We start from the raw sequence: 27944 nt of genomic DNA, 5'->3' as shown, positions 1-27944 counted from the left end.
GCCGCCCCAGAAAACGGCGCTTTCATAAAACGCCATCTTCTGGTGCTGTATCCAACTCTTCCAGCTGCCCTGATGCCGGGTGGCTCTCTGGGTAATATACAGCTACTCCTAACCCCATTATCAACTGGCCCTAAGCCCGAAATTCATGGTGTTACGCCAATATTAGACATGGCCACCATGAATTCTAGTAAAGATAAAAAAAACATAACACAAAAATATTTTTATTAGAAATTAAACAAGACAATTAGTAACTCCATCTTTATTGAAATAAAGACCACCCCCCCTCCGCCGTAATTCTGGGTCAAGGGTCCCACACCGTCCAATCCGGATTCAATATCACCCGATTGGTTTGCTGGAAGGCAAAGAGATCAGATGATGTGTCAGGTTCAAGGATGTGAATCACATGACACATCAGCTGATTGTATAAAAGCCGTTTAAACAACCAGCTGATGCATCAGTGCAAAAAAAAACAAAAAAAACTACTCACTTCTGTGCAGACTCCCATCCGATCGCTGCAGGACCTGGCAGTAATCAGCTGATGAAGTCTCCTGACCACATCAGCTGATAGTTTAAGCCGGCCAGGCGGTAAAAAGCTGGCATCCCTGTGGGACTTATACGATCAGCTGATGCTGATGAACATCTCATTGAACTTAATGGGTGGAAAAATGCGTTGAAAAATGCAAAGATAATCTACATGCTGCGTTTTTGTGGGCACCACAAAAAACGCAGCTAACCCCCCCCCCCCCCAAAAAAAACGCTTTGTGCAGACAGCAAAAATGAAAACTCAGACTTTGCTGGGGAAGCAAAGTCCTGCAGTTTTCTGAGCAAAAACGCACCCGAAAAACGCGCACAAATGCCGCGAAAAACTCAGTGTGTGAACTTACCCTAATACTACTTCCCCCACCTAGGGAGTGGGCCGAGAACCCAGTTATCAAAACCCCACAAATAATCACAGACAAGGGTAAACGAAAACTCATGCATACCGTGCTCAAACACAAAAAAAAGGACAGTTTGTGCACTGGAGAGTAACGCAAAAGTGGTAGGAGATAAATACACAACTGGAGAACTCACAGAACACGCAGAACCACAATATGTAGACCACCATACAACTGAATAACCACAGGAACCGAGGAAGCAAAAAGCTAAATCCGGCACTCAGCCCCAGAGTCCAGAAGCTTATAAAAGGGTGAGGGCGGCTGGCGATGATCAGCAGCCTCAGCTCCCAGCAGATGATCACAAGCCAGCAAGAATTAACTCCTGATGTACTGGAGAGCAGTGAAGCCAGAACCAGCCGACGCCATTGACAGGCTGTGCAACTAAGTGATTGCAGGCTATTTGTCAGACTCTACAGTGTGAACAGAGTCCAACGCCGCCATGACACCCAATGAGTGCGATGCTGAACACCGCATGACACAAGCTCATACAGATGTGATAGTTGTGTGTCCACATACTTTGCACTAAATTGTGTAAATTGTGACAAAACATAATGGGGGAGTGGGTAAGAATAGATTTTGATTTAATCTCTTTTGCTGAATGATATTTCACCTCTGAAATGTGCAAACGACTTGTATAAAACATCACAGCGACACTTTAGATACAGGTTTTAATTTTGTTTTATTTTAAATAAATAAGGTTCTGCATTTCATTGCATCACATTCACAAACTCATAAAAAAATACAATCCCACAGTAAGTTCATGGGGAGACGTTCACTAGCAGTATGGCCTGAATGATGCCTCCTGTATCCAGCACCACAGACCGCCTGCTGCCCCGCTTGTCCTGAGTACATGTGCAACACGTCACGTGACCTGCGCTCTTCAATCCGACTGCTTCAAAGCTGTGGCCCAGGTGTCATTATAGGGGGCTGTGGGAACAACCCACCCATGGGGAACACTGCTGCCATCAGGATGGTCAGGGGGAACCAAGAATCGATCCCACTCGTTTCTAAAGGAAGGAAAATGGTGAAAATGTTTTTTATGAATAAAAATACATTTTAAAAGAAAACAATGTTAAATGAGGCAATCATACATTATCTACCTATAAGAGTCAGCCAGAATCAAAACGCGTCAGTTTTTCTATGCCCATGCTGTTTTTTAATGAAGTCACAAAAGTATCACAGCCTGTAAACGCTTTTTGAAGGCAGCCAAGAGTCTTTCATATTTCATTTCTTGTTTGAGGGATTTTCATCCATTCTTTCTTAGAAAAAGTCTTCCAGTTCTGTGAGATCCCTGGATCGTCTTGCATGCACTGCTCTTCTGAGGTCTAGCCACAGATTTTCAAAGATGTTCAGATCAGGGGACTATAAAGCCTTAAGCTTGCTCCTTTTGAATAGTTTTTTGTGGATTTTGACGTGTGTTTAGGATCATTATTCATTTGCAGAAGCCATCTGATTTTCAACTTCAGCTTTTTTTTTTTACAGATGGTGTTATTTTGGCATCAAGTATTTATTGAAATCTCATTGAATCCATTCTTCTCTCTACCTGTGAAACGTTCCCCGTGCCATTGGCTCCAAAACAACCCCAAATCATGACTGATCCACCCCCAGGCTTAATGGTTGGCGATATATACTTTTCCTGAAATTCTGTGTTTTTTTTTTTCCTCTACACATACCTTTGATCATTGTGGATGTAGAGTTCTATTTTAACCTCATCGATCCACAGGACTTGTTTCCATAATGCACCAGGCTTGTTTAGATGTTCTTTTGCAGACTTCTGACACGGAATTTTAAAGTAAGGATGCAGGAGATATTTTCTTCTGATGACTCTCCCATGAAGGCCATATGTGTGCAGGCGTCTCTGAACAGTTGGACAATCTATCACTGCTCCAAACTGCTAAATCTTCCTGAAGGTCTTTTACAGTCATGCGGAGATTCTCATTTACCTCTCTAGCAATCCTACGAGCATCTCTCGCAGTAATTTTGCTTGGTGTTCCAGATCTTATCTCGACCTCCACTGTTCCTATTACCTTCCATTTCTTAATTACATTTTGAATGGAGGAAAGGGCAACTTGAAAACGCTTTTCTATTTTCTTATAGCCTGCTCCTGCTTTGTGGACCTCAACCATTTTCAGAGTGCTAGGAAGCTGCTTAGAAGAAGCTATGGCTGCTGTTTTTTGGTAATAGGTTAGAGGAGGCTGGGTTTTTATAAAAAATGTGAAATTTGCATCCCCTGGCCTTTCCCAACAATGATCTTGAATAATTCATAACCTTAACAGCCTAATTATGGTCTGAAACCTTGGTCAACGTTATCCGAGCACAAAAATCTCAAAGGGTGCCCAAACTTTTCATGGGCCCATTTTCCTTTTCCTAATTTTAAAATGTAAAAGATATATTTTTTGCATAAAATACAAAGGAAATGTGTCATCTGTAAGGCTGTGTGCATTTTTCATGCGTTTCCACAGCGTTTTAAACTGCTACGTAAACGCATGCGTCCTGCGTCCCCAGCAAAGACTATCAGAATTTTGCAAAATCCATGCGCACGTTGCGTTTTAGAATGCAGCGTTTCGGCTGCTGAAATTTTTTGTCAAAACGCTGCGTTCTAAAAATCAACATGTGACTTTTGTGCATTTTGGATGCTTTTCCCACTCTGTCTATGGCAGAGCAAGCATCCAGAACGCATGAATTCTGCATCCATTCTGCAATCCAAAAACGCAACTTTTCGGCTGCGTTTTGAAATGCAAATGCGATGTCAAAACGCTGCGGAATATTTGTCACGGCAGAACGCAGACGTGCGCACATAGCCTAAAGGGAATCTGTCACCAGGTTTTTGCCTTCCTAATCTGAAAGCAGCAATAACGTAAGGGTAGATATCCTGACTGCAGCAATGTGTCACTTACTGGGCTGCTTAGTGTAGTTTTGATAAAGAAGGGAATTTTGTTTACTTACCGTAAATTCCTTTTCTTCTAGCTCCTATTGGGAGACCCAGACAATTGGGTGTATAGCTTCTGCCTCTGGAGGCCACACAAAGTAATTACACTTTAAAAAGTGTAACCCCTCCCCTCTGCTATACACCCTCCCGTGCATCACAGGCCCCTCAGTTTTGGTGCCAAAGCAGGAAGGAGGAAACTTATAAATTGGTCTAAGGTAAACTCAATCCGAAGGATGTTCGGAGAACTGAACCATTAACCAAAGAACAATTCAACATGAACAACATGTGTACACAAAAGAACAACAGCCCGAAGGGAACAGGGGCGGGCGCTGGGTCTCCCAATAGGAGCTAGAAGAAAAGGAATTTACGGTAAGTAAACAAAATTCCCTTCTTCTTTGTCGCTCCATTGGGAGACCCAGACAATTGGGATGTCCAAAAGCAGTCCCTGGGTGGGTAACAGAATACCTCGATAAAAAGAGCCGGAAACCGGCCCCCTCTTACAGGTGGGCAATTGCCGCCTGAAGGACTTGCCTACCTAGGCTAGCCTCTGCCGAAGCATAGGCATGCACCTGATAGTGTTTTGTGAAGGTGTGCAGACTCGACCAGGTAGCCGCCTGACACACCTGCTGAGCCGTAGCCTGGTGCCGCAAAGCCCAGGACGCGCCTACGGCCCTGGTAGAATGGGCTTTAAGCCCTGAAGGAATCTGAAGCCCCGATGAACAGTAGGCTTCAAGAATTGGTTCCTTGATCCACCTAGCCAAGGTTGACTTGGAAGCCTGAGACCCCTTACGCTGGCCAGCGACAAGGACAAAGAGCGCATCCGAACGGCGCAGGGGCGCCGTGCGAGAAATGTAGATTCTGAGTGCTCTCACGAGGTCTAACAAGTGCAAATCCTTTTCACATTGGTGAACTGGATGAGGGCAAAAAGAAGGCAAGGAGATATCCTGATTGAGATGAAAAGGGGATACCACCTTGGGGAGAAATTCCGGGACCGGACGCAGGACCACCTTATCCTGGTGAAAGACCAGGAAGGGGACTTTGCATGACAGCGCTGCTAGCTCAGACACTCTCCTAAGTGAAGTGACTGCCACTAGGAAGGCCACTTTCTGTGAAAGGCGAGATAGAGAGATCTCCTGCATCGGCTCGAAAGGTGGCTTCTGGAGAGCCGTCAGCACCTTGTTAAGATCCCAGGGTTCTAGCGGACGCTTGTAAGGTGGAACTATGTGGCAAACTCCCTGCAGGAACGTGCGGACCTGCGAGAGTCTGGCTAGACGCTTTTGAAAAAACACTGAAAGCGCCGACACTTGTCCCTTGAGAGAGGCAAGAGACAAACCCTTGTCCAATCCTGATTGAAGAAAGGAAAGAAAAGTGGGCAATGCAAACGGCCAGGGAGCAAAACCCCTATCCGAGCACCAGGCTAAGAAGATCTTCCAAGTCCTGTGGTAGATCTTGGCTGACGTTGATTTCCTGGCCTGTCTCATGGTGGCAATGACATCTTGAGATAAACCTGATGACGCTAGGAGCCAAGACTCAATGGCCACACAGTCAGGTTGAGGGCCGCAGAATTCAGATGGAAAAATGGCCCTTGAGAGAGCAAGTCTGGTCGGTCTGGGAGTGCCCACGGTTGCCCCACCGTGAGGTGCCACAGATCCGGGTACCAAGACCTCCTCGGCCAGTCTGGAGCGACGAGGATGGCGCGCCTGCAGTCGGACCTGATCTTGCGTAACACTCTGGGCAGAAGTGCCAGAGGGGGAAATACATAGGGTAGTCGAAACTGCGACCAATCCTGAACTAACGCATCTGCCGCCAGCGCCCTGTGATCCTGAGACCGTGCCATGAATGCCGGGACTTTGTTGTTGTGCCGAGACGCCATTAGATCGACGTCCGGCGTTCCCCAGCGGCAACAGATCTCTTGAAACACGTCCGGGTGAAGAGACCATTCCCCTGCGTCCATGCCCTGGCGACTGAGAAAGTCTGCTTCCCAGTTTTCTACGCCCGGGATGTGAACTGCGGAGATGGTGGAGGCTGTGGCTTCCGCCCACAGCAGAATCCGCCGAACCTCTTGGAATGCTTGACGACTGCGTGTGCCGCCTTGGTGGTTGATGTATGCGACCGCCGTGGCGTTGTCTGATTGTATTCGGATCTGTCTGCCCTCCAGCCACCGCTGGAACGCCTGTAGGGCTAGATACACTGCCCTTATCTCCAGAACATTGATCTGCAGGGCGGACTCCGTGGGAGTCCAGGTTCCCTGAGCCCTGTGGTGGAGGAAGACCGCTCCCCACCCTGACAGGCTCGCGTCTGTCGTGACCACAGCCCAGGATGGGGGCAGGAAGGATTTTCCCTTCGACAAAGAAGTGGGAAGAAGCCACCACTGAAGGGAGGTTTTGGCTGCTCTTGACAGGGAAACGTTCCTGTCTAGTGACGTCGACCTCTTGTCCCATTTGCGGAGAATGTCCCACTGAAGTGGACGCAGATGAAACTGCGCAAAGGGAACTGCTTCCATTGCTGCCACCATCTTCCCTAGGAAGTGCATAAGGCGTCTCAAGGAGTGTGACTGACCCCGAAGAAGAGATTGGACCCCTGTCTGTAGTGAACGCTGTTTGTCCAGCGGAAGCTTCACTATCGCTGACAGAGTATGAAACTCCATGCCGAGGTAAGTCAGGGATTGGGTCGGTGTCAATTTTGACTTTGGGAAATTGATGATCCACCCGAACCTCTGGAGAGTCTCCAGGGCAATGGTCAGGCTGTGCTGGCAAGCCACCCAGGAGGGTGCCTTGACTAGGAGATCGTCTAAGTAAGGGATCACCGAGTGGCCCTGAGAGTGTAGGACCGCCACCACTGTTGCCATGATCTTGGTGAAGACCCGTGGGGCTGTCGCCAGGCCGAAAGGCAGTGCCACGAACTGAAGGTGTTCGTCCCCAATGGCGAAACGCAGGAAGCGTTGATGTTCGGGTGCGATCGGCACATGGAGATAAGCATCCTTGATGTCTATTGATGCTAGGAAGTCTCTTTGTGACATTGAGGCGATGACCGAGCGGAGAGATTCCATCCGAAACCTTCTGGTGCTGACATGCTTGTTGAGCAGTTTGAGGTCTAGAACGGGACGGAAAGATCCGTCCTTTTTTGGCACCACGAACAAGTTGGAGTAGAAGCCGTGACCATGTTCCTGAGGGGGAACGGGAATCACCACTCCTTCTGCCTTCAGAGCATTCACCGCCTGAAAGAGTGCAGCGGCTCGCTCTGGGGGCGGACATGTTGTGAAGAAACGAGTTGGAGGACGAGAGCTGAACTCTATCCTGTAACCGTGAGACAGAATGTCTCTCACCCATCGGTCTTGGACATGTGGCCACCAGGCGTCGCAAAAGCGGGAGAGCCTGCCACCGACCGAGGATGCGGTTTGGGGAGGCCGAGAGTCATGAAGAGGCCGCCTTAGTGGCGGTGCCTCCGGCGGTCTTTTTAGGCCGCGACTTAGACCGCCATGCAGAAGGGTTCCTCTGGCCCTTCCCCGACCTGTTTGACGTGGAGGAATGTGACTTGGCCGAAGGCCGAAAGGACTGAAACCTCGATTGAAACTTTCGCTGTTGAGGTTTGTTTTGTTTAGACTGGGGTAAGGACGAGTCCTTTCCCTTGGATTGTTTAATAATTTCGTCCAATTGCTCGCCAAACAAACGGTCGCCAGAAAATGGCAAACCGGTTAAGAATTTCTTGGAGGCAGAGTTTGCCTTCCATTCACGTAGCCAAATGGCTCTGCGGACTGCCACCGAATTGGCGGATGCTACCGCTGAACGGCTCACCGAGTCCAGGACGGCGTTCATGGCGTAGGACGAAAAAGCCGACGCCTGAGAAGTCAGAGACACAACCTGCGGAGTAGCGGTGCGTGTGACCGCAGTAATCTCAGACAGACAAGCTGAGATAGCTTGGAGCGCCCACACTGCCGCGAATGCCGGAGCAAAAGATGCTCCTATGGCTTCATAGATGGATTTCATCATGAGCTCTATCTGCCTGTCAGTGGCATCCTTGAGGGATGAGCCATCTGCCACTGATACTACGGATCTGGCCGCCAGCCTAGAGACTGGAGGATCCACTTTTGGACACTGAGCCCAACCCTTCACTACTTCCGGGGGGGAAGGGATAACGTGTGTCATTAAGGCGCTTAGTAAAGCGCTTGTCCGGGTATGCTCTGTGCTTCTGGACAGCATCCCTGAAATTAGAGTGATCGACAAAGGCACTCCGTGTACGTTTGGGAAACCGAAACTGGTGTTTCTCCTGCTGTGAAGCCGCCTCCTCTACAGTTGGAGTTGGAGGAGAAATTTCTAGCACCTGGTTGATGGACGCTATAAGGTCATTTACTATGGCGTCCCCTTCAGGTGTATCTAGATTGAGAGCACCGTCAGGGTCTGAGCCCTGAGCTGTGCGCCTTCCTCTTCATCCTCTAGAGAGTCCTCATGCTGAGACCCTGAGCAGCGTGATGAAGTGGAGGAAGGTCCCCAGCGAGCCCGCTTCACCGGTCTGGGACTGCGGTCCGAGTCGGAGTCCTCACCGTGGGACCTATGTGTCACCTCAGGAGCAGATTGCTGCGCCAACTGATGGGGACCTGGGGACGAAGAACGCACAGTGCCCTGCATCTGTGTTGTTGGTCTGGACTGCAAGGCTTCTAGTATCTTAGCAGACCATTTGTCCATAGACTGAGCCATGGACTGTGAAAGCGACTCAGACAGTTTGTCAGCCAAAACTGCAAACTCTGTCCCTGTCACCTGGACAGTGGGAACCGGTGTCTCTACCTGAGCCGAGGGTCCCACCAGTGCCCGAGGCTCCGGCTGAGTGAGTGTCACAGGGGCCGAGCATTGCACACAATGAGGGTAGGTGGAACCTGCAGGTAGCATAGCCGCACATGAGGTACAGGTTGCAAAATAAGCCTGTGCCTTGGTACCCTTGCTCTTTGCGGACGACATGTTGTTGTCCTCCAAGAGATAAGTAAGGGAGCACCGTGATCACTGAGGGATATATAAATAGCCTCAAGTTAACAGTACAGCCGAACCTGTATACACAAACGATATATATATATATATATATACAGTTCGGCACTCTGTGGGGTCCAGCACCGGCAGACCGGTGTGGCTTACCAACCGCTCTGTGTGGCCACCAGATTCCCTGCCCCGGGTCTCCCTCAGCTGCAGCCAGAAGTTCTCCACCGCAGAATGTGCTGAAAAAATGGCTGACGGCGTTCTCAGAGGAGGAGGGAGGCGTGGGCGTAGTCACAAAAGTGCGGGAATCTGGTGCCCCAGCGTGAGTAGTGAGTGGGGCGGAGGACAGCTCAGTGTACTCCAGCCCTCACTGTCGGCGTCATACCGACCGTCCCGCCCTTTTCCCTGACTGGCAGGCCTGGGGGCGGGAGAATACTGTACTAGGCCGCAAAAGCCGGGGACTAAAGTTAAAACCGCGGCCGGCCGGCAGTGCACGGTCGGCGCGGTAGTCCCGGATCCATTCCCACGCCGCAGTCGCTGCAGCGTCTGGGCCCAAGGTGCTTTATGCGCCGTCCCAACAGGGACACAGAGTACCTGTGGATGCAGGGCCATGTCCCTGACGATACTCCGTCTCCTGTCCGGCAGATTCCCCCAGGGGCTGCGGAGGGAGACCGGTCCCAGTGTCTGGATGACCGGATAGGATCCCACTTCCCCAGAGCCCCTAAGGGATGGGGAAGGAAAGCGGCATGTGGCTCCAGCCTGTGTACCCGCAATGGGTACCTCAACCTTAACAACACCGCCGACGTGAGTGGGGTGAGAAGGGAGCATGCCGGGGGCCCCATAGGGGCCCTCTTTTCTTCCATCCGATAAAGTCAGCAGCTGCTGCTGACTAAAAACGTGGAGCTTGCGTGAATGTGTGCCTCCTTCAACACAAAGCAAAAAACTGAGGGGCCCGTGATGCACGGGAGGGTGTATAGCAGAGGGGAGGGGTTACACTTTTTAAAGTGTAATTACTTTGTGTGGCCTCCAGAGGCAGAAGCTATACACCCAATTGTCTGGGTCTCCCAATGGAACGACAAAGAAATCACTGTTTAAAGGGAACCCGTCATCAGAAATTTGGCTTTCAACCTAAATGTTTCCCCCTCTGCAGCTCCTGGGCTGCATTCTAGTAAGGTTTCTATACTTTTTGTGCCCCCTTTTAAACCAAAATAAATACTTTATAAAACTGTACCTTTCGGTTTGAAAATCTTGTAAATCGTCCATGGGGATGGGACGTGTGGCGTCCGTTGCTGTATCTTACGCCGTCCCCCATGTTCCAAATCATCCCTCAGAACGCCGCCCACTGCGCCTGAGGTCCCGTGCACGCCGGGACACCTAGTGACGTGGTCGCAGGCATGAGAGTATGGGCGGCGCTGTGATTGCATCGCAAATGCCCGCCCATACTCTCGTGCCCGCCCTTTCCCCACTGCCTCCAGCGTTCTGCGCCGGCCCGACGTCACCTCCTTCCCATCGTACCCTGCAGCAGGAAATAGATGGGAGGAGCGGAGCAGGCCACTACAGGAGAAGCGGAGAGGATCTGAGCGACGTACAGAGGGGAGAGCGCGCCCACGAGAGTATGGGCGGGCACTTGCGATGCAATCACAGCGCCGCCCATACTCTCGTGCCTGCGACCACGTCACTAGGTGTCCCGGCGTGCACGGGACCTCGGGCGCAGTGGGCAGCGTTCTGAGGGATGATTTGGAGCATGGGGGACGGCGTAAGATACAGCAACGGACGCCACACGGCCCGCCCCCATGGACAATTTACAAGATTTTCAAACCGAAAGGTACAGTTTTATAAAGTATTTATTTTGGTTTAAAAGGGGGCACAAAAAGTATAGAAACCTTACTAGAATGCAGCCCAGGAGCTGCAGAGGGGGAAACTTTTAGGTTGAAAGCCAAATTTCTGATGACAGGTTCCCTTTAAATCAGCAGGAGATCATCATTAGAGGACTACTTGGCGTGCTGCATATTCATGAGTTCTGTATAAATGCTGGATCTGCAGCAAAGAAAACAGTGATTCTATCAAAATGACAGCAAACAGCACAGTAAGTGACACATCTCTGGAATAAGGATCTCTTGTCTGTACATTATGCTGCTCTCAAATGTGGGAGAAATAAACCTGTTGACAGATTCCCTTTATGCCTTTTAGAGATCATTTCATCTTCAACTTACTTAACCGTTCACAATAACAGTATTTTGATCAGGGGTGCCCACATTTTTACATGCCACTGTATGTGGCACTGGAGAGGATATTTTATTTCTTCTGCTTTTTCCGCAGAGAACGCTGTCTATAATATTCCCCTCACTATGATAACCAAGATCTATGTCATAAAACTAAAGTATAAAAAGCTGCCAGAACCTAGTATTCCCCTCTAAATGCTTACAATGACTGTGACAGTCGTGTGTGATGCCAACCACTGGATGCACGAAGGATAAATTTAACGCAGAAGTCTCAATATTTGCAAAAGTAACAGTGCAGCATATCTCCAGTGTCAGTCAATACACACAAGGACGTGCCAATATATGTAACGTTATCAAGACTCACCGAATTTGGACGAGGGACACCATTGAGTGCTCAGCTTGCAGGTAATAATGACGAAACGGCTGTAGTGGGTGCAGACTGGACAGAGACTCTGAAATAAAGGACAACATGAGTGTGAGATGGTCCCGATACAAAAACAGCAACCAATAAACTCTAGTCACCGGCGATAATTTGTAACAGGAAAGACTGGACTGTAAACAAAATTATAAAGCGGGCATAATCATCCTATCATACACTGTATATATCTACTATAGGTTATTCTACCCTCCCGCTAGTATTATGTGGACTCTTCAGTCTACATATTCAAAGCAAATATAAGATGCATACAGCTGCACACTAAAAAGCCAACAATGTATAAGGGAAAATATGGTACTGCATTACTGCTACATGAAAAAAAAATGAGATTTTTAGTTTATGTATTGGCCAATGCATGTAAGCCCGGAAACCAACGGCAAGGTAATCACTATAATCCGGGAACCTTAAGCCCCTGTCACACACAGAGATAAATCTGCGGCAGATCTGTGGTTGCAGTGAAATTGTGGACAATCAGTGCCAGGTTTGTGGCTGTGTACAAATGGAACAATATGTCCATGATTTCACTGCAACCACAGATCTGCCAAAGATTTATCTCTGTGTGTGTGACGGGGCCTTAACTTAAATGCCACTATCTAGGTTAACAACATCCATAAACCAGGCTGTGTGCATAACCTGTCAGGAGTCTAGCTGCCCAAACATGGAGGTTAGTCCAAATAGTGGCATTTCAAGTTAGATTTTTTTAGTCTAGCTGCCCAGACACGGATGTTTTTAACCTAGATAGTGGCATTTAAGTTAGGTACCCGGATTATAGAGATTACCTTGCCTTTGGTTTCTAGGCTTATATGCATTGGCCAATAAATAAACGAAAAAGCTTATTTTTTCATATAGCAGTAATGCAGTACCAGAGTTCCCTTATACATTACTGGCTTTTTAGTGTGCAGCTGTATGCATCTTATATTTACTATGTTTTTTCAGCTAGCATCTGTTCACACTTGTTGGATGTGTGGGTCAGTTTTTTTTTTAAATAAGATTCAAAGCAGTCAATACTTCACTCAAGCCTGAACAAAAACTATTGTAAAATGATAATCCCCAGCGATGGGTCAGAGTCTTGACCATGACAGACCTGTGTCACCAAACAGTATGCGGTCTAGCTCTCGCTGCTTGTGCAACGTTTTCTCCCTTTCCTTTTTCAGCCTCTTGTCCGTCTCCCGCTGTCGCTCCTCCTCTTGCTCTCCTTCCAGTATAACCCTCAGAGTCTTCTCTTCTGCATCATATAATGCACTTCGCTTGTGCACCATCGATCGAAGCCTGTTTATGTGATTTGCGAATGTCTCATCGGCAGACAGTGGGGGACAGACACCTGGGAACAAAGAGAAGGTCAAGCATCAGTTGTAATAACAGAAGCTCATTGTATTACGTATTTCCAAGGTGTTTCCGTAAGCCACGTCACTGTAGAACGCGCGAGAAACTTCCCTAAGGCTATGTGCCCACGCTGCGGAAAATGCGCGGAATTTGCCGCGGATTTTTTTAACAATCTGCAGCACAGCTACTCCCCAGCCATTTCTATGGCATTTGGGAACTGCTGTGCCCACGCTGCGTTTTTTTCCGCAGCGGAAATAATGGGGATTTCCCTGCGGAAAAATCAGCAGCATGGGAATTATTCCTGCGGACTTCTCCGCAGGGTCCCATATACTTACCTGCCTTGATAGAAGACAACAATGTCACTTTCTCTGTCCGGTGCACAGGAGCGCGGTCGATCCAGGTACAGGAAGGAAGAGGTGGGCGGGGCCTGCACGAGCTCCGGTCATGTGACAGCCGGAGCTAGTGCAGGCCCGCCCACCTTCTCCAGCACAGTGCACCAGACGCTGACAGAGTGACCCGGCCGCCGGAAAGCGAGGTGCTGCATGATGGAGGTAAGTAATATGAACGCCCCGATCGCTGCAGGACTTGTTCTGCATTGAAAATGCAGTGCCGAAGCCATGGTACTGTATCCTCAATGCAGAATGCCCGCACCATATCCGCAGGACATTCTGAAATACATCCGCAGCATGGAAACAGACAGAAATTTTGCTGCAGTTTTCTGTGAGCTCCTGCGGATATAACCGCAGGACACTGTCCCCGTGGGCACATAGCCTAACCCCTACACCCCACCTACCTTTTCTTCCCGCAGCTTCTTTTCTCAGCTTCCGGAGCTTCTCTAAAGCTTTTAAAGCATCCAGCATTTTCTTCACGTCGTTTTGCTTCCTCCTCACCTCCCCGAGTACACTGTCAGCGGTGGCCTTCAGCTCCCGTTCCTGTAAAGGAAGGAACACAAAAGTCTTAAAAAAAAAAAAACAACCTTCAATAAGATCAAGCAGACGATATTTTTGTGTCAGCATAATCCAGGTGCTATTTGTATAGAGGGGCTATAGTAACACAAGGGGGTATCCTGAGTACCTCGCTTCATTCATGGAATATATGCAATGTAAATTGGTTAATAAAGGGACAATTCCAGTCATATATTAGGTTATGGGAATCTGTCAGCAGGATTTTTTCTATATAATCTAATAGCAGCATAACATAGGGCAAGAAAGCCCAATTCGAGGCATGTATCACTAGCTGCGCTGCTTGGAGCCGTTTTCCTAGTATACCTGTGTACACCGTGCATTGTGGGCAAGTTGCTAATCAGTGGGGAGTGCGGCATTACACAGATTAGCCTGACTGCTCTGCATGTGAGATGTTGTCAGGCACTGAATCTCCTACTAATAAAATACTGATTGTATTGTAGGTTCAGCCTACGGCCCCCTTCATACGTCCGGTACGTGTTTGGTCACTTTCCTCACGTACCGGAGACACGGGCAAACGTAGACCCATTAAAATCAATGGGTCTGTGCTCACGTGAGTGTTTTGCCATGGACCGTGTAGAGCATACATGTGCTCTTGTGCTCCACACATAGACATGTCAGTTTTTCTCCAGCATCACGTGTGTCACACGGACCACATTCGGACCGCACGGATGTGATCCGTGTGACACACACCGGAGAAAACACACATGCCTGTGAAATGAAGGGAATTTTGTTTACTTACCGTAAATTCCTTTTCTTCTAGCTCCAATTGGGAGACCCAGACAATTGGGTGTATAGCTATTGCCTCTGGAGGCCACACAAAGTATTACACTTAAAAGTGTAAGGCCCCTCCCCTTCTGGCTATACACCCCCAGTGGGATCACTGGCTCACCAGTTTTAGTGCCAAAGCAAGAAGGAGGAAAGCCAATAACTGGTTTAAAGACCAATTCAATCCGAGGAAACATCGGAGAACTGAACCATACCACATGAACAACATGTGTACCCGAAAAAACAGAAAAACCCCGAGAAAACAGGGCGGGTGCTGGGTCTCCCAATTGGAGCTAGAAGAAAAGGAATTTACGGTAAGTAAACAAAATTCCCTTCTTCTTTGTCGCTCCATTGGGAGACCCAGACAATTGGGATGTCCAAAAGCAATCCCTGGGTGGGTAAAAGAATACCACATGATAGGGCCGTCAACGGCCCTCTCCTACAGGTGGCCAACCGCCGCCTGAATGACTTATCTACCTAGGCTGGCGTCTGCCGAAGCGTAGGTATGCATCTGATAATGCTTGGTAAAAGTAAGTAGACTCGACCAGGTGGGTGCCTGACACACCTGCTGAGCCGTAGCCTGGTGCCGTAATGCCCAGGATGCACCCACGGCTCTGGTAGAATGGGCCTTCGGCCTTGAGAGAACCAGAAGCCCAGTAGAACTGTAGGTTTCAAGAATTGGTTCCTCGAGCCCCCGAGCAAGGGTGGATCTGGAAGCTTGCGACTGTTTACGCCGACCAGCGACAAGGACAAAGAGTGCATCCGGGTGGCGCAGGAGCGCCATGCGGGAAGTAGAACCTGAGTGCTCTCACCAGAACCAACAGATGCAAATCTTTCTGAAATTGATGGACTGGACGAGGACACAAAGAAGGTGAGGTGATATCCTGATTGATATGAAAATGGGATACCACCTTAGGGAGAAATTCCGGAACCGGACGCAGAACTACCCTGTCCTGGTGAAGGACCAGGAAGGGAGTTTGTATGAGAGCGTTGCTAGCTCGGAAACTCTCCTAAGAGACGAGACCGTTACTAGAAGGCCACTTCCCGTGAAAAACGGGAAGGGAGACATCCTTCAAAGGCTCGAAAGGCGGCATCTGGAGAGCAATTAGAACCTTGTTCAGATCTCAGGGCTCTAACGGCCGCTTGTACGGAGTGCTGAGAAGACAAACTCCCCGTAGGAACGTGCGTACCTGAGGAAGTCGTCGTTTCTGAAAAAATACAGATAGCGCTGAGACTTGTCCCTAAAGGGAACTGAGCGACAACCCATTTTCCTACCTAGATTGCAGGAAGGAAGGAAACATAGACGATGCAACCGGCCAGGGAGAAACACCCTGCGCCGAGCACCGAGATAAGAACATCTTCCACGTCCTGTGGTCAATCTTGGCGGACGTTGGTATGCTAGCCTGTCTCATGGTGGCAACCACGTCCTGAGGTGATCCTGACGACACTAGGTTCCAGGACTCAATGCCACACCATCCGGTTGAGGGCCGTAGAATTCAAATGGAAGAATGGCCCTTGAGACAGCCAGTCTGATTGGTCTGGTAGTGCCCCCGGTTAGCCTACCGTGAGGCACCACAGAACCGAGTACCACAACATCCTCGGCCAATTTGTAGCGACGAGGATGGCGCGGCCGCAGTCGGTCTTGATCTAGCGCAGTACTCTGGGCAACAATGCCAGAGGTGGCACCTAAGGTAGCTGGAACTGCGACCAATGCTGAACTAAGGCGTTTGCCGCCAGAGCTCGATGATTGTGAAACCGTGCCATGAAGCTGGCACATTGTTGTTGTGCCGTGACGCCATTAGATCGACGTCCGGCCTCTGTCAGCGGCGCCAGATCTCCTGAAACCCGTCCGGGTGAGGAGACCATACTCTTTCGGCCACACCTCAGCGACTTAGGAAGTCAGCTTCCTAGTTTCCACACTTGGGATGTGAATTGTGGATATGGTGGATGCCGTGTCTTCCACCCACATCAGAACCTGCCGGACTTCCTGGAAGGCTTGCCGGTTGCGCGTTCTTCCTTGGTGGTTGATGTATGCCACCGCTGTGGAGCTGTCCGACTGAAGTCGGATATGCTTGCTTTCCAGCCGCTGTTGGAAGGATTGTAGGGCAAGATACACTGCTCTGTGTTCAAGAACATTGATCTGAAGAGTGGACTTCTTGCTGAGTCCACGTACCCTGAGCGCTGTAGTGGAGAAAAACTGCTCCCCACCCTGATAGACTCGCGTCTGTCGTAACTATCGCCCAGGACGGGGATAGGAAGGACCTTCTTTTTGACCAAGAGGTGAGAAGAAGCCACCACCGTAGAGATTCCTTGGCCGCCTGAGAAAGAACGACGACTCTGTTGAGGGACGTCGACTCCTCGTCCCATTGGCGGAGAATGTCCCATTGTAGTGGACGCAGTAAAACTGCGCGAAAGGAACTGCCTCCATTGCTACCATCTTACGTAGGAAGTGCATGAGGCGTCTCAATGTGTGCGACTGGTTCTTAAAGAAGAGCTTGCAGCCCGTAGTGAATGCTGTTTGTCTAGCGGCAGCTTCACTATCGCTGAGAGAGTAAGAAACTCTATGCCTAGAATGTTATCGATAGGGTCGGGGTCGGATCTGACTTTAAAAAGTTGATGATCCACCCAAAACTCTAGAGAGTCTCCAGCGCAACGTTCGGGCAGTGTTGGCATGTTTCCTAAGAGAGTGCCTTGACAAGTAGATCGTCTAAATACGGGACCACAGAGTGACCCTGAGAGTGCAGGACTGTGACTACTGCTGCCCTGACCTTGGCGAAGACCAGTTGGACTGTCGCTAGCCGGAAGGTAGAGCTACGAACCGAGGGTGTTCGTCTCCTATAACGAAGCGTAGAAACGCTAGTGCTCTGGATCAATCGGCACGTGTGGATAAGCATCCTTGATGCCTAATGATGCTAGGAAATATCCTTGGGACCTTGAGGCGATGACATGGCGGAGGGATTCCATCCGGAACCGCCTGGTGTCCACGAGCTTGCTGAGCATTTTTAGATCCAGAACGGGACGGAACGGCCCGTTGTTATAGGTACCGCAAAGAATTTGGGGTAAAAACCGTGACCTTGTTCCTGAAGAGGAACGGGGGTCATCACTCTTTCTGCCTATAGAGTGCACCCTGTTTGCAGAAGAGCAGCGGCCCGGCCGGGAGGTGGAGAAATTCTGAAGAATCGAGTTGGAGGACGAGAAGTGAGCTCTATCCTGTACCCGTGAGACAGAATGTCTCACACTCAATGGTCATTGACCTATGGCAGCTAAATATCGCCAAGGCGGGAGAGCCTGCTACCGACCGAGGCCGCAAGTCATGAGGAAGCCGCCTTGGAAGCGGGTTTTCAGACTGTCGCTTTTTTGGGCGAGACTGAGCCCGCTAAGAATCTTAGCTCCTCTGATCCTTTTGAGTCCACATTGGACGAGGAAAAATGGGACCTGCCCGAGCCTCGAAAAGGCCGAAAACCCCGACTGCCTCTTGCTCTGTTGGGGTTTGTTGTGTCCGGGCTGAGGAAAGGATGAATCCTTACCCCTGGACTGTTTGATGGTTACATCCAACGCTCACCAAACAGTCGGTCAGCAGAAAAAGGCAACTGGTTAGGCAACCTTTTTTGGAAGCAGAATCTGCCTTCCATTCACTTAACGAGCAGACCAGGCTCTGCTTAAAAACACGGAGTAGCGGAGGCTACCGCCGCACGGTTCGCAGAGTCCAGGACAACCTGAATCGCGTAAGAAACAAATGCAGACATTTGAGAGGTTAAGGATGCCACCTGCGGCACAGATGTACGTGTAACCGTGTCAATCTGTGTAAGACAAGCTGAAATAGCTTGGAGTGCCCCAAGGGAGAGAATGCCGGAGCCAACGGTGCGCCGACAGCCTCATAGATGGCTTTCGACCAGAGATCCATCTGTCTGTCAGTGGCATCTTTGAGTTTGCAGTTCCATCTCCCACTGCAACTATGGATCTAGCTACAAGCCTGGAGATTGGAGGATGCCGCTCGGGACATTGGGTCCAGTCCTTGACCAAGTCAGGGGACAGGGATAACGTGTATCCTAAGCCGTTTGGAGAAGCGCATATCTGGATAAGCGTGGTGTTCCTGGACTGCCTCTCTGAAGGCAGAGTGGTCCAGAAAAATACGTGAAGCTGACTCCTCCACTGGAGGAGCTGTGAGAAATAACCCACATTCTATAGATGGACGCTATAAGATTATTTACTATGGCGTCACAATCAGGTGTATCCAGATTGAGAGCGGTCTCAGGATCAGAATCCTGAGCCGCTACTTCCGCCTCATTACACAGCGAGTCGTTCTGTTAGGACCCTGATGAAACCGAGGCCGCTCATAGCGAGCCCACTTAGGCTGTCTGGGACTGACGTCCGTGCAGAGCCGTGACTCTGGGATGCGTGTGACATTCCCGGAGCTGTTAGTTATTCACACTGAGGGGGGCCATGGATCAATGATTCAACAGTGCCCATATTGTGAGAGACATGTCCGGACTGCTAGGCTTCTAGTATCATAGCCATAGTCTCAGAAAAACTGTCAGTAAATACTGCAGACACCGTCCTCATCCCCTGGCCATTAGTGCATACAATGGGAGTCTATGTACCTGCCGGCCGTATAGCCGTACATGCTGTACCAGCTGTATAGAAAAACATGTGGTTCTGCACCTTTGTTTTACACAGAGAATATGCTGATAACTCCTCCGCATAATCCAGGAGGGTATATACAACGTGCGACCAAACAGTGCAATGTATATAGTACAAGCATATCTATAAGTGCACTTCTGCACTAGTGGGGTTAGCACCACAGGTGCTGCTTAACGCCTGTTACAGCGATTGTGTGACTATCAGAATGCCAGGGTCTTCCACACTTGTCTCTGTATCGTACAGAAACTGACACTAATGGCTGCCGGTGTCCTTGTAGAGAAGGAAGCCGTGGGCGTGCCTGAGAAAGTGCGGGAATCCGGATTCACAGTGCACACAGTGAGAGGGGTGGAGTATGCAAAACATACTCCAGCTCTCAGCTCTGCTCTATGCAGCGTCACGCCCCTACCCTGACTGTCAGGGCTGTGGGCGGTAACGAAGGGAGCTAGGCCCAGAAGCCGGGGACTCGAGTTAACAGCGCGGCCGCCGTAAAAGCGCGGGCCGCGCTGAAGTCCCCGGCGCACCACAAGTGCCAGCCGCGCCGCAGTTCCAGCGGCCGGCGCGACCGATTCATAGAAGTGGCCAGCGTCCCGCCCCTCTCCTGACTGGCAGGTCTGGGGGCGGGAACGAACGGAAGCAGGCCGCAAAAGCCGGGGACTCTAGTTATCAGCGCGGCCGCCGTAAAAGCGCGGGCCGCGCTGAAGTCCCCGGCGCACCACAAGTGCCAGCCGCGCCGCTGCCAGCGGCCGGCGCGACCGATTCCTGGAAGTGGCCAGCGTCCCGCCCCTCTCCTGACTGGCAGGTCTGGGGGCGGGAACGAACGGAAGCAGGCCGCAAAAGCCGGGGACTCTAGTAGCCGCGCCGCAGTCCCAGCGGCCGGCGCGACCAATTCCCATAAGTGAGCCTGCTTCAGCAAAGCTGAATGAGGCCATGGCACAGGCGCCGCAGCGCTGATGTCCCCCGGCGCACTACAACACCCAGCATGCTGCGGTGTGAGCGCCAAATGCACGGGGACACAGAGTACCTTGAGGAAGCAGGGCCATGTCCCTGATGTACTCCGCTCCATCCAGCATCTTCTCCAGGGGCTGTAGATGGAGCACGGTCTCAGTGCCTGGAGACCGGTAAATCCCACTTCACCCAGAGCCCTGTAAAAAGGGATGGGGAAGGAATCAGCATGTGGGCTCCTGCCGCCGTACCCACAATGGGTACCTCAACCTTACAAACACCTCCGACATACAGTGGGGTGAGAAGGGAGCATGCTGGGGACACTATATGTGTCCTCTTTTCTTCCATCCGACATAGTCAGCAGCTGCTGCTGACTAAAAAGTGGAGCTATGCGTGGATGTGTTGCCTCCTTCGCACAAAGCACAAAACTGGTGAGCCAGTGATCCCACTGGGGGTGTATAGCCAGAAGGGGAGGGGCCTTACACTTTTAAGTGTAATACTTTGTGTGGCCTCCAGAGGCAATAGCTATACACCCAATTGTCTGGGTCTCCCAATGGAGCGACAAAGAAAAAAAGAATTTCTTTACTCACCTTCTCCCAGCACTGCTGTCTCCGCCACTGCTGTCACTTGCTTCCGACCCCCACTCATTATACTCATTGCATATTCACTCCACTGCGGGTCGGAAGCAGCAGCAGCGGGGAGTCGGCAGGACCGGAGACTGAAGATCAGCACCATGGACAGCGACGCCAGGGACAGGTGAGCAGAAAGTTCCCGTTCTCCGTGTGTTATCACAGATAACACACTGAGAACACACGTGTGCCATAAACACGGCACACGGAGGGCAATACACACCTTTGATACATCTGTGAAATAACGTGTGATTTTCATGGACGTGTGAAGGAGGTCTAAGTGACATATCCCTGGATTCAGGCTCTCCTGCCCTACATCATGCTGCTCTCAGATTAAATATCAAAAAGCTGTTGACAGATTCCATTTAATGCATATCGGGGTTATCTGGGTCTTTTCTTTCCTATGGGGCTAAAAACTTAACAGCAGGCAGTTGCCAACTACCAGCTTCATCTTCTCGGCGACAGCGTCACCCAGATTACAACAAAGACTGCTCCTGGCAGCGATTCTCTCACTTCCTTGGACATGTAAGGCTAGGTTCACATATCCGTTGTTTTAAATCCGTCAGGTCCGTCAGCAACGGATCAGTTGTTTTTTAGATGTCAACTGACGCAACGGATATGTTTTTCACAGGCATCCTGTGAAAAAACTGGTCCATCGCGTCCGTTACATTTGCTGTGCGTCCGTTTTTTGACGGATCAGTCATGATCCGTTTGTGTTTGGCACAGCCCAGTGGGTGTGCCAAACATGCTGGGCATGCTCAGTAGAGCATGACGGAATCCAGCGCTGGATTCCGTTGTAAGACGGATTACGACGGAATCCAGCACCATAGGCATCCATTACAAGCTTGACGGATGGCGGCGGATTCCTGCACGGCGCGTTAATTTTGACGGCCAGAAAAACATTACATTCTGCATTGCTCCCGCCCGGCGGTCAGTCAAAAAACGACTGACCGCGACGCAGCGGATGCAACGCAAAGTCATCAGTCGCAATCCGCCACTAATACAAGTCTATGGGACACAACGGAATCCGCTAAACGGATGCCGTTGTTTACCATAGCTGCGGATTGTGACTGATTCATTTTAGCGGAAATGTGAACCTAGCCTTAACAGAGCTGCACGTTCTCTTCCACTCAGATCTGTTGACGGAGACGCCATTGCCGATGTCATGTTGATTGAGAGCGGAATCCCTGCTGCTTAATTGTAGGCTGTCAATCAGCAGGACATCAGCAGTGTCGTCCCGTCGTTAGAGCAGAAAAGAAGATGCTGCTCCGAAGAAAGGCGGCAGTGTGAGATCATCATAGGCCAAAACACTGAGGTATATAGCATCTACCTGCTGTTAGGTTCTCAGCACCACATACTAATCTTACCCTAGTATACTACGTGCAGAGATAAGCAAGGTTCTGGGGGATGGCACATGGCAGAAACGTCAATGTGCAGTAAATAATTATTCTATGCTGGAATGCTGCAGGGAACACTTGTATTTAGTCGGGGGCATGGACAAAAATTTTAGGTGGGGGGGGTTACAACAAGGGGTGATGGGTCAAGCAAATACCAAGTGATGTATCGGGCAAGGCTCTCAGATCCCTGGTTGAATTGGCCCTCCAGTGAGTCCATTTGTCCAAGCCTGGCTTAGGCCCTGTGCGCACACTGCTTCTTTTTTCCTATCGGTTTTCCTGCAGAATTTCTGCAGCAAGTAGCATGCCACTTCTTTTCCGCAGGTACCTGCGTTTTTGTCATAGATAATGGTAAAAAACCGCAGCGACCAACCCACGGAAAAAACTTCAGCAAAATCGCAGGTGCGTTTTTACCACGGTTTTTGACGCAGGTACGGAATTCTGCCAGAAGGTGCAGATTTTTCTTAAGAAAAAGTCATTTCCCAGTGTGCACAGGGCCTAAGAGAGTTTTTCTCAACAATTGCAAAGTCCTTGTAAAAACAAACAACTTTGCAATTCAAGGGGATTTATTTTTTTTTTTTTTTTACTGCATAGGCTACCGGCAGTCAGTGGCCAGTCTCCTATGAAAGGAATACAACACTATCCAATAGCGCTAACAAGTATGCCAGTGCCGCAGCGCTGCTCCCAGAGCTGTGGAGAAAGACTGACGCCTAAAATATATAATAAATTGGGTACAGTAGTTCAATGCAGAATGTGATTAATATTTTTTCATAAGAATGTGGCAAAGTTATGAAATGTCCTATAAATGTCTGTTCTACTCCTGATGTAAGGATCTAGGCTTTTAGTGGAGATGAATCTGTGCTGCACTTTATGTACAGGCTCAGTAGTGACGCTCCTCTACAGATCGGAGCCAGGGGGATTGAGGAGTCGGAGGTTTGCTTTACAGACTCCACAGCCCTGGCTCCTCCGAAGGTGCTAAATACTAAAAAGAACAATTAAAATCATGAAAAGAATGAACATTTTAACTTATTAGTCCAAAAATACAGAGAGGTATAATAGATTTCCAGGACATCTTAGAAATGGACTATGTGTAGATAAAAGGGTAATCGCATATCCCATACAAACTGGTATATATTGCATTCTCAGTACTTGCTAGGTGGGGAATGAAGGTGGAGTTAAGCACCAAAGGCCGGCACTAAGTGTGCACTGAGAAAAGGGAAAAGATGGGCTAAAAATATTTTTACAAAGCCTTTTCTAACATATATACAATAAGAGTGAAGTTGAACCGGTCAAATCCAATGTGCACCAGAACCACGAGCAGTTCTGGGTGCATATTGCTAATCCCTGCCTAACCGTCCCTGTATCTAGTAGCATAAATAAAGAGATCTTTAGAAAAAGTATTTCTAAAGATCCTTTATGATATGCTAATGAGCACAGGGACTAGTCGCAAGGGAGTTAGTTCCTGCGCTCATTCCGCCCTTTTAGCATATTAGCATACCCACAGGGGCATGGTAACATGCTATTCAATGCGTAATGGTTAGCGTCATCAGCGGTGACACACGTACCTGTGTCCGTTGTCACAACGAGCAGTGTGCATGATCAGAAGTCCCGGCACTTCCAGTCATGTGCACTAGGCCTCTTTGAAGCCAGGACGCGTAAACCCGGCTTCATACTGCGCATGACCGGAACTGCTGGGACTTCTGATCATGCACACTGCCCGGCGTCTGATGCGATGAGTGACAACGGACATAGGTACGCACGTCACAGCTGATGACGCTGGGCACTGAATAGCAGGGTAGCACGTCATGCTAAGAGGGCGGAATGAGTGCATGCCCTTGTGACTAGTCCCTGCGCTCATTAGCTTCTCATATAGGATCTTTAGAAATTATTTTTACTAAAGATCCCTTTATGTATGCAACTAGATACAGGGAAGGTTAGGCAGGGATTAGAAATATGCACCCAGAACTACTTTTGGTTCTGGATGTATATTGCACCTGATAAGATTCACTTTAAGTACAGTGGAACCTCACTTAACGAGAATTTCGCTTAACAAGCAAAGCTTTCTGTAAATTTGTAACCCGCTTTAAGAGAAAGCTTTGCTGTACGAGCAAAATCCTCACTGCACATACTTCCGGTTCCGTCCATCCACCGCGCTCTGAACCGCTCTTGCAGTCCACACAAACACACACACACATGTACACACAAACACACACACATACAGTATTATGCTCACCTTACCTTCTGTTCCACCACCGGTCTCATGGTTCTTGTAGTTCCCGGGTACATCGCGACATCCTCGCAGCGAACTACAAGACCCAGGAGGCCCGCGATGGAACGGAAGGTAAGGTGAGCATATAATATAACAATGTGTACCTTTCGTTTCATCGCCGGCATCCTGGGTCCTGTAGTTCGCCGCTACAGGCTGTGTATCGGCATCCATAGCAACGAGGCAGGAACTTCCTGTCACTGCTACTGAAAGGCAGCGCGCTGGCCAATCAGAGGCAAGCGGCTCTGCCTTTGACGTCAGCGCTCTGGCTGCGGAAGTTCCTCCCTCGTCGTTATGGTAACCCGATACACAGCCCAGCCCCGTACCAGAGAACAGCAAGTCCCAGGAGACTGGCGATGGAACGGAAGGTAAGGTGAGCATATAACATATGCGTGTGCATGCCTGCTTGTGTGTTTGTACATGTTTGTGTGTGTTTGTGCATGTATGGAATGATAGAATAGGGGACCAGGATGGGACATTTAACACGTTGTGGAACGAGTGGTCTGCATTGCAATGATTTCCTATGGGAAATCCTGCTTTGCCTAACGAGTAACTTGATTAACAAGCACAGTCCCAGAACGGATTGTTCTCGTTAAGCAAGGTACCACTGTATAGTAATCCAAATGTATCTGTTCATATTAAATATCTGATCATTCCCTTAAATCAGAACATGTTTTATATTCAGATACCGGGAATATAATCTATACCTCGTTATATGGGATGTGTTCATTCCCTTGTAATCTACATATATTCCATGTCTTAGCTGCCCAGGAAACATATACCCGTCTGAATTTTTGGACCAATAAAGTTATAATGTTCATTCTTTTCGTTATTCCCATTGTTCGCTCTTTAGTTTTCCCGTCTCTGCTGGTACACGAGAGTGTGCACATTAGGGTCCAGTAGCAGATCTATTCGCTAGTCAGGGCTGTCAATCAAGCCGAAGTTCACTGCCCCAGCAGAGAAAGCCAAGAGTTAGGGGACGGGTGCAGTCCTGACACATCCCGCTCACAAGTAGCAGATATATTGCAGACATTTTTATGATAGATCTATGTATCTTTATGAGGTTTTCAAAAATCCAGATGGAACAGACAGCAGAAAAAGCTTCTGCAAAACATCTGCCGCATTTTAATCCAACTTTATCTCTTCACTACCATTGCACTGTAATAGAAAAATAACTATTTCTACTAAAGCAGATGAGAAGCATGAAAACCATTTGTACATAGACACTCACCCGTTTCCTTTCCTCTACTTTCTGGATGCACTGCATCCTCCACAGGTCAATGCTGGCCTCCTTTCCCGCAGATCGCTCCGACGCCGCCTTGTCTTCCTCCTCAGCGGCTTGTCTCCTGCGTTGCCAGCGAAGCCTTTTCTTGCGCACAATGTCCAATTTCCTCTTGACTCCTTGGATGTACCCTGGCATCTCCAGCTCCTTCAGTTTCATCTCCAGATCTACCCTTACATCTACAGCTTTCTCATAGTCTTGTCTCCACGGCATTCCTGCCTTGTCATGACTATCCAAAGCCTGGCACAAGGAATCGAGCTGGGATACTAATCGGAGGGCGCTGTATATCAGCCCACGCGCTTCTGCTATGGAGGGACCTGGATCCGCATCAGTCTTGGCTTGAGGCTCCTTTTTCCGACTGGATAAAAAGCTGGAAAGCCACTGCATAAAGACGTCTTTATCTTCAGCTTCACTTTTCTTGATTGCACATGGTTGTCTGTCTATACACAATAAATTGTCCTGAATATATGGGGTGGGCTGGGACACAAATGGGGCCCCATGTGGCAGCAATAAATTTGGCTCTCTGTGCCCAACTGGCATGCCATGCTGAAGAAGAAAAGGGGCCTCCTGCTCAAAATTTCTACCACCAACCATTCCTGCAGGCATCAGGGGATCCGGATTTTGCTGGTTTAGAAAATGGTGACGAAGATTCACGTGTCCCTGGACATTAGGGACCTCCAGATTCCCTTCAACAGATTCACGAAAACCAGCAGTGCCAACTGGTGGGGGGACAGCATAGGAAGGATTGGGGGGGGGTCCAGGAATTGGTGGTGGTAAATGATATAAGCCCTGCTGTGGGCTATCATTATAGGGAATGTTCTGTGTAGGGGCCGGCGGGAGGCCTGGGGAAGGGGCCCTGAAGGTGACGGTATTGGGTACTGTGGGGGTGTTGGGGTGATATACTCCGGCCTGTGACCCCTCACTCTGCAGATTACTTCCGTTGTGTGGGACATCATGGTGGAAACCTGCAGGCTGTGGGCCACTGTGATGACTATGTGAGTACTGGGGTAATACCGGGTCCGGACCACCGAACCCACGAGGACCACCTTCACGGAACAGGTTCGGCTGATAGAAATCAGGGCGCTGACTCCTGGGCGGGGGTCCTTCCGAATACCGGTGGGGATCATCTGGTCGGTGATGGGGCCCCCCGTGGAGCTGCCCGGGCTGCGTGAGCGTCTCCCGTCTGGTTGGGTCTTCATGAGTCGCTGATGCGGAATAAGGGGGTCTTCTCACCTGTGGGGTCAGTGGAGCACCATGATGGAGGGTACTGTAGTGAGGGGGCTCGGCGGGCTGGCCATAGTGCTCGCCAGCTCGGTGCAGGGGGCCGGGGGGGATCCAGGGCTCAGGGCCCACGTCTGGGGTCCGTCCGGCCGGCACAGGAGGCTGCGGCATGCCGAGGGGACGCCCATGGTGGGGCCCCTGCAGGGCAGCCCCTTCCCGGCCGCCTGTGGCTCTCTGCTCGGGGCCCTCCTGTGGAGCAGTGCCCGGCCGTCCAGCCTCGTACGGGGGCCTGACCTCCCACGGTGCGGGCAGCGGGGCTCCGACGTCCGGATAGTAGACCCGGGGATCTCCGAGCTGAGCACTCCGTAACGGCGGAAACCTGGGAGGAAGCGGGGCCGGGCTGCCACCATAACGGGGCCGGTCCCAAGGCCCAGGCGCCGGCGGCCTCCTTTCCATGACGACAAGGAAGTGAGGAGGAAGGAAGCGAGGAGGAAGGAAGCGGGCAGAGCAGGACGTGCGGGCGTCAGCGGAATCCGCCACAGCGACACCTGCCGGAGAGGAGGAAGCACTACAAGCGTGGTCAGCAGTGAACCTCACCACTGCGGCTTGTACATTTATTACTGCACTTCTCAGCACCAGCGCCATCGGTGTCCCCGCATACAACCCTCGCCATGAGCTGCTCTATTCTGCTCTGCAGGCGCATACTAATGACGTCATCGCGCCGCGGCACTGAGACCCAGGAGGCACGGTAGATGTTGACTGTATGGGCTCCTTCCCGGTATCAGTCATTTCTGTCACGTGATAAGGGGTCTTTGTTAAGGCTAAGTTCACACTTCAGTTGTTTTCAATCCGTCAGGTCCGTCAGCAACGGATCAGTTGTTTTTATGTCAACTGATGAAACTGATGTGTTTTTCACAGGATTCCTTTCACAGGAATCCTGTGAAAAAACTGATCAGTTGTGTCCATTACATCCGCTGTGCATCCGTTTTTTGACTGATCAGTCATGATCCGTTTGTGTTTGGGACAGCCC

The 27944-nt window shown here is 50.0% G+C and overlaps 1 protein-coding gene across 1 annotated transcript; it reads right to left on the bottom strand.

Annotated features, from left to right (window-relative positions):
• Positions 1-1595: 1595 nt before the first annotated feature.
• PDCD7 (programmed cell death 7) lies at positions 1596-27467 on the bottom strand. Its single transcript, XM_075342849.1, has 5 exons — positions 25643-27467; positions 13603-13741; positions 12571-12807; positions 11415-11502; positions 1596-1942 (listed from the first exon to the last, which is right to left on the bottom strand). The coding sequence occupies exons 1-5, from the start codon at positions 27368-27370 to the stop codon at positions 1816-1818; spliced, it is 2319 nt and encodes a 772-aa protein (XP_075198964.1). The 5' UTR covers positions 27371-27467; the 3' UTR covers positions 1596-1815.
• Between the last annotated feature and the right edge of the window lie 477 nt (positions 27468-27944).

This window comes from Anomaloglossus baeobatrachus, chromosome 4, assembly GCF_048569485.1.
Source record: "Anomaloglossus baeobatrachus isolate aAnoBae1 chromosome 4, aAnoBae1.hap1, whole genome shotgun sequence".
Taxonomy (NCBI): domain Eukaryota; kingdom Metazoa; phylum Chordata; class Amphibia; order Anura; family Aromobatidae; genus Anomaloglossus; species Anomaloglossus baeobatrachus.
Note: the sequence above shows the minus strand (reverse complement) of the source record. Positions and strands in the feature narration are given on the sequence as shown.

Bases quoted from the DNA above. Each gene is read 5' to 3' on its own strand.
- PDCD7 (XM_075342849.1), bottom strand. From the start codon at position 27,370: ATGGAAAGGAGGCCGCCGGCGCCTGGGCCTTGGGACCGGCCCCGTTAT. The intron at 12,808-13,602 runs GTAGGTGGGGTG...CTTTGTTCCCAG, and splicing joins AGAAGCTGCGGGAAGAAAAG to GTGTCTGTCCCCCACTGTCT. The intron at 1,943-11,414 runs GTGAGTCTTGAT...TCCTTCCTTTAG, and splicing joins GTGTCCCTCGTCCAAATTCG to AAACGAGTGGGATCGATTCT.